The 6035-nt window shown below is 35.6% G+C and overlaps 1 protein-coding gene across 2 annotated transcripts; it reads right to left on the minus strand.

The window, feature by feature from the left end:
• Window positions 1-1311: 1311 nt before the first annotated feature.
• Window positions 1312-3863, minus strand: LOC128856946 (pyruvate dehydrogenase [acetyl-transferring]-phosphatase 1, mitochondrial). 2 transcript variants are annotated; one of them, XM_054092408.1, is made up of 6 exons: window positions 3306-3863; window positions 3090-3234; window positions 2840-3024; window positions 2591-2780; window positions 1965-2532; window positions 1312-1895 (listed from the first exon to the last, which is right to left on the minus strand). In XM_054092408.1, the coding sequence occupies exons 1-6, from the start codon at window positions 3438-3440 to the stop codon at window positions 1682-1684; spliced, it is 1437 nt and encodes a 478-aa protein (XP_053948383.1). In that variant the 5' UTR covers window positions 3441-3863; the 3' UTR covers window positions 1312-1681. The 2 variants fall into 2 exon arrangements, with proteins under 2 accessions (XP_053948383.1, XP_053948385.1); XM_054092410.1 differs by having other exon boundaries at window positions 2840-3009; window positions 3306-3861.
• Between the last annotated feature and the right edge of the window lie 2172 nt (window positions 3864-6035).

Consider the following 6035-nt stretch of genomic DNA (forward strand, 5'->3'; position numbering starts at 1 on the left):
GGCTCGGCATCAGCGTTCACTCTGGCCGCACCCTTAACTTGTAACAGAACTTATGGCAGGATTAATAACGTACGTCTTCACGACAGCAGCACCACATTTTGCGAAGTTTTGAATACTTATTTATTTTGTACTGAAAAAAAAGAAATATGATTTTTATCGTAGTATGAACTAAAGGGTTTTCCAATAACAGGTGTTATTTTGAATAGGATTGCGCTATCGAGAGATGATTAACGATTTTTTATGGCCGCAATTGGATGGTATTGATTCGGACAACGTTTATTTTCAATAAGACGACGCTACGTGCCACACACGCAACGAAACCATTGATCTTTTACGGGAAAAGCTTCCGAACAGTGTTATCTCTCGAAAAGGTGATCACAATTGGCCACCGAGATTTTGTGATTTAACACCTTGTGACTTTTTTCTTTGAGGCCACGAGAAAGAGAAGGTCTACGCCAACAGTCCAGGGTCAATTCAAGACCTCAAAGATGGAATTCGTGAGGCTAACGAGGGCATAGGGCAGCCACTTTACAATTTGGTTATGGAAAATTTCATGAAAAGGAGATTGTCCTGTAAGCGTGGTCGTGATGGTCATGATGTTATTTTCCTCTATTAACGGTATACCTTCCTCTTTATAATGAAATAAACATCCGATCATTTATATTAAAAAATATAATTTTTCTTTGAATATCAAAATAACACCTCTTATTGGAAAACCCTTTCATTTTTATTAATAAAATAAAAAAATAGTAAAAACTTTGCAACTGCAACTTATAAAAACTGGTCCACCGACTGCTTTCTTTTCAATAATATTATAAAAACCGATAAGTATTAGTGAAACATAGTTTCATTCAAATGACTGCATTTCATCCTGAATCGTTTATAGATTATCTGACCAATATCGATGTTTGACAGATTCTAAGTACGGCCCGGATGTGGTTAATTGACATCGCCAAGACATTTAATAGTACGAATGCCAAGTATAGTGCCGAAAAATCGACTGTTTGATTCATCAGCCCAGCTGGATGATATGGTGCGCCGTCGTGCTGAAATTAAAGATCATATTGTCAAGATCGGCCACAAAAAGGCCGTTTTCTACGTAACTAAAATCGCCAACACCAAATCGGCATCACACTACGCTACCGATTCCCTAGGCACGGGCCCACAGTCATTTATGTATTTAGGAGACCTTCTCTAATTTCTAGCGTGTTGTCGCCAAGTGGTAGAACTTTGGGTTTATGACAACTTTTACAAGTTTTCGATGAATAGTTTTAAGGGTGCCCATTTAAAGTAATTAATAAAACGGAAAGGTAATTTAAGTGGCCGCTCTATTTTCACAATTGAACTTAAAAACTAATACAATGAAGTTAACAATTGGAAAACAAATTACAAATCCTCTGCAACAGATTCGTAACAACAACCTGCGGAAAAAGTAGGAGAGCAATTCTATAACTGTCTAAAAATTAAAAAAAATATAATAATAAAAGGAACAATCAGTTTTGCTATTAAACTGTCCACAGTTAACAGTTAATTAAAAAAAACGAACGTGATTAGCTATTTACAAACGTAACTAAAAATTGCGCTAATTATTGAGATTTGAAGTCAGAAGATTGGGTAGGTATTTAGTTTTACAGACTGCACTGAGGTAATTTTAGTTTACAGCAGTGTTTTGTGTTGTAGTCTATGAGTCCCCATTAAGCCTTGTAATGTATTCTGTATTGAAGTAGATTACAGTAATCGTTATATCATCACGATACAAACGCACCACATCCTGCGGCAATGTAAGATAATATGCTATTTTTGAGTGCTCGATCCCGTAGTCGGTGCCACCTAACGCATTGCGTATTAAATGTGTGGCAGAGTTCTGATCCAAGGGCTTACGTGCGCGCCCAGCTCTGGGAATATATTATAACAAGAAAATATGATCAAAACACAAAACAAAAAAAAATGGTTTTGCCACTTACTTTCGTTCGGCAAGTAATTTGGATACTTCCAATAATGTAACATCTCCCGAAGGTATTTTCATCGGCTCCATCACCTTCTTGGAATTAAAATGCTCGCCAACTAAGCTTATGACCTGCGACGGTGTTAAAAAATCCCACAAACCATCGCTGGCAATAACTAAAAACTTATCGCTGGGTCCTAAAACATGATGTTGTACTTCTGGCTGCGCCGTTAGGTAAGGTGGTGTATAGTAATGCGGTGGAACAGAATGTTCTCCAAATGTAGGTACGACATATTTAGCCATAATTTCGTTACTCCATTTGTAACGAAAGTCGCCAAGCGCTCGCAATGGCGCCAATTGTCCCAACAGCCGCTCATTTCGTATTGCGGTATCCTGCTCCTCCTTGGGATGCTCCTCTAAGATGCGTTGCACTTCTTTGAGATTATCGGCATTGTGTTCGTTGTTCAATTTTTTCGCATGCCACTGACCAGTTTCAGGGCATTGTGTGCCAAGAACTGCTCCGCAATCACCGGTGCTAGCAACATGCAAATCTAAGTGATCAATGTGAGCAACACATGCCACAGCGCCTATACTTTGGAATAATAACTATAGGTACGTTTCACTTCATTTTTAGTTTATCATTACCTGACATTGCCACCGACATAGTGCGCATGTTTGTGTGTTTTAAGGCCTCTTTCGACAAATCGTCATCTAACCGCATAAAAGCGTTCGTTATTTCAATTGATATTTTCTCAACCGTTTGACTAGAAATTATTTGCACATAGTCTCTAAAGCTGTCCTCGTAAATAGTTTTTATTTCATTTACGAAGTCGGCCTGTTGATAATACTTTATTTTGTTTAGGTTTTTTAGATCATGCAGACTTCTGATTTTACCTTATCATTATGACATTTTAAGAACGATTGGCTATTGTATTCTTTGGCTACTACTTCTTTCAGTGTTGTACGATCTATAACTCCTGCAGCTACGTATCGCAGTAAACGTTTGGATATAACTTGCGAGCAGGCGGGTCCGCCGTGACCATCGAACACTCCACAAATGAAACCTTTAGTAGATAAAACTATTAATTGTTAATTTAATTTTAAAAGAAAGTTATCAAACAATTAAGTTACATAAATCACTCACCACTTTTATGTAAAAACGTGGCTTCTGTACGGGAATCTTCACAAGGTCTATTTGAACTCAACTGGTTGGATTCATAGCTGCGCACAATGCTGTCGTTTTCCGCAAACGTCTGTATATACTCATTTTCACGCAATATCAAATTGACCTGCAATAACAAATATACAAAAACTCGTGTACGTACACTTTTGGTAATCTGTCTAACAGGGTATAAGTTACATCGTATGGTGATAGATTTGGCAGCTGCGCCTCTTGCCTAATTGTGATTCGGAATTGACGCACCGCACCTCTAACATTGGAACAGTTGGGTTGTCGTATGCACACGACACTGTTGCGAAGAAGGATTGTTAGCATCTAGACTAACTAACCTTAAGTATTAGATTTATTATAATGAATTGTGTATGTAAGACTTTAAAGCTTTAATATACTATGGTTGCGGAGCACTCGTTTTTATATTCACAACTTTTTTTGTGTACTTCTGTGAATGTTATTGCCTTCTTCAGAATAATAAATAATGCTCCAGAAAATCACAATACTTCCATCAAGACTTTTATTCCTTTCATAATTATGTACATACATACGATGACAATCTAAGCAGGGTTGCTTTGAGGGTCTTTAAATTGAAGAGTTCGCAATTTTTAACAATAAACAAACAAAATCCAATCCAAAATATTCGTTTATGTCTTAAATTGTATTATTCCAGAATTGCCATTATTGGCCATTAGAAAGATATATAAGAAATGCCCCTAAAAGGAATTCGTTTATTTAACATTTTCGACGTGACATATGTAACTTCTAGTTGCCAGTTCAAAGATGTGACAATAATGATGCCAGACTGCCAGTTCCCTTGTCAGATGGCTCTTAAAATGACCCATTACAGAGTTGTTGTTGTTGTAGCAGCATAAACATTCCCCATATATATATGAGGAATGCTGCTGAAGTGACAGTCCTTGGCCGGATATAAATCCGGGTCGTTTCGATAACGTAGAACCGACTGTCGTGGGAACGACATTACAGAAAATTTTGCTGTGACATAACAATTGACAACAAAAGGAGGAACGGCGTAATATTATGAACTCAAGGCGCATTCATTGAAGGTGTTGGCACTAGACCAACAACACTGTTCTGTACGTTTGATTGTCAAAGCAAAGTATTGAAAAAGAACTAGAAAACAAATAATTAATTCGCCTTGTTTCATTCTGAGCCTTGGATGAACTCCTTCGCTAATGCCTTTCTTAACCTATTTCTGTGTGTGTGCGCCACAAAAAAGTATTGCGTGTAAACAATAAAATTAAAACGAATACTCAATTCCATATTCCGCGACCTAATTCTAGTTATCAAAAATCTGTTCGCAACGCAAACATTCATCAATGGGCTAGTCAATGACGTCAATATAATTAAAGGATGAATGCAGTCAAAAAATATTTTGTTTGCGAAAAATATGGAATATCTGGTATAAATGACTGTGTTGAAGCTACACATCTTGATTACTGGTCATCAGGAGACAAAAATCAGCATGTATATTACAACCGAGAAGTATTTTATGTTATAGCATACATATAATGACACTAAGTATATATAATAAATTTTATTTTAAATACGAATGTATTCATAACATCACCATAACTATAAAATTAAACATTTGCTTATATACTTTATATACCGTATACAATAACCTTTCCTCTGCTTCTATGAGTAATCGTTTCTCTTTCATATTGCAATCGTGTTGGAAAATCCCAATCAGACGATAACCACGTAAAGATCAATCACTTTTGTGCAGCTAGACGACATCGAGTTCCACCATGAACGAATTATAAGAGATCACAACACTTTGCCACCACCATTCGTAAACAAAAAACAGTTAACGTTTCTTTTGTTTGTGGTCTATTGAAGGTAGCCCAAAAATTTTAAAAAGTACTCAAATATATGCTCAATATATATAATTCAGTATTCTTTAATTCATTTAAGCAATGTAAAGCCCCTTCTGGGTTAAAATTAAGTGAGTGCAATACCTGCGAAATTACTTACATTCTAAATAAACTAACAAATCATTTAAAATATCACTTCTAAAATAATTATATGTTATTGTTTTTTGTTTCAAATAACATTATTTATTTCGCTTAAACGCGTTGGTTACAGGTGCAATTCATCGAAGACTCTCATCATTGCTGAAGTGGTTTTGACCTTCGATGAGAGGATTTACTCATTCAAATCTCTGCTAATATGTATCTTCCTCTCTGATGTTGGGGATCTGAGAGATGTTGGGGATCTATGAGCTGTATAGCAGATGTGTCTTATGAGGTGTCCCAAACCGTAGTGCTTCACACAATACGATTAAGACTGGTAGAAGAAACTAGTCATCCGGAACAAAAAATATAACTAAATAAATAATCTCTGCCCAGATCACTATGAACTGCGTATCTAAACCATTTCAATGTTTCTACTACCACTTTTAAATTACTCCTTCATCTATCACTAATTGTACGAAAACAAAAACACTAATATCTTTGAAAAGTATTTGAAAGTATTGACAATAATTTAAGTATATAACAACGCTGTGGGAAAAATCTGTCTAATTTTAGACAGAATTCAATTAACAGATGAATGTATGTATAAAAGTCATAAATAGCATTACAAGAGATATGAGTAAAGTGAGAGTCTTCCAAATATAGTTGAAATAATAAGCACACATAATGTTAGGGTGTAAGTGTAAAATAAGGCTGTAGTTAACTGTAAGCATAGATAAGATAATGTAACAATATAGCTAAAATATATATATATATATATAAAGTTTGATTTTCGAGGGAAGCCTAGCATTATAGACACTCTCTTTTCAAAAGGAATTTCCATTCGCACCAGCAAGTAAATAATTATCAAATTTACGACTGCTTCAACAAGAGTAAATGAATATTAAACGTCAAATACGTATACCATTTTTGAGTACAGTCA

Source organism: Anastrepha ludens, chromosome 3, assembly GCF_028408465.1.
Source record: "Anastrepha ludens isolate Willacy chromosome 3, idAnaLude1.1, whole genome shotgun sequence".
NCBI lineage: Eukaryota > Metazoa > Arthropoda > Insecta > Diptera > Tephritidae > Anastrepha > Anastrepha ludens.

What these genes read in the sequence shown, in the direction of transcription:
- LOC128856946 (XM_054092408.1), bottom strand. Translation starts at nt 3,440, where the DNA reads ATGCTAACAATCCTTCTTCGCAACAGTGTCGTGTGCATACGACAACCC. An exon ending in CAAATCTATCACCATACGAT is followed by an intron (nt 3,235 to 3,305) that starts GTAACTTATACC and finishes TTGTTATTGCAG; the next exon opens with GTCAATTTGATATTGCGTGA. An exon ending in CACGTTTTTACATAAAAGTG is followed by an intron (nt 3,025 to 3,089) that starts GTGAGTGATTTA and finishes AACAATTAATAG; the next exon opens with TTTTATCTACTAAAGGTTTC.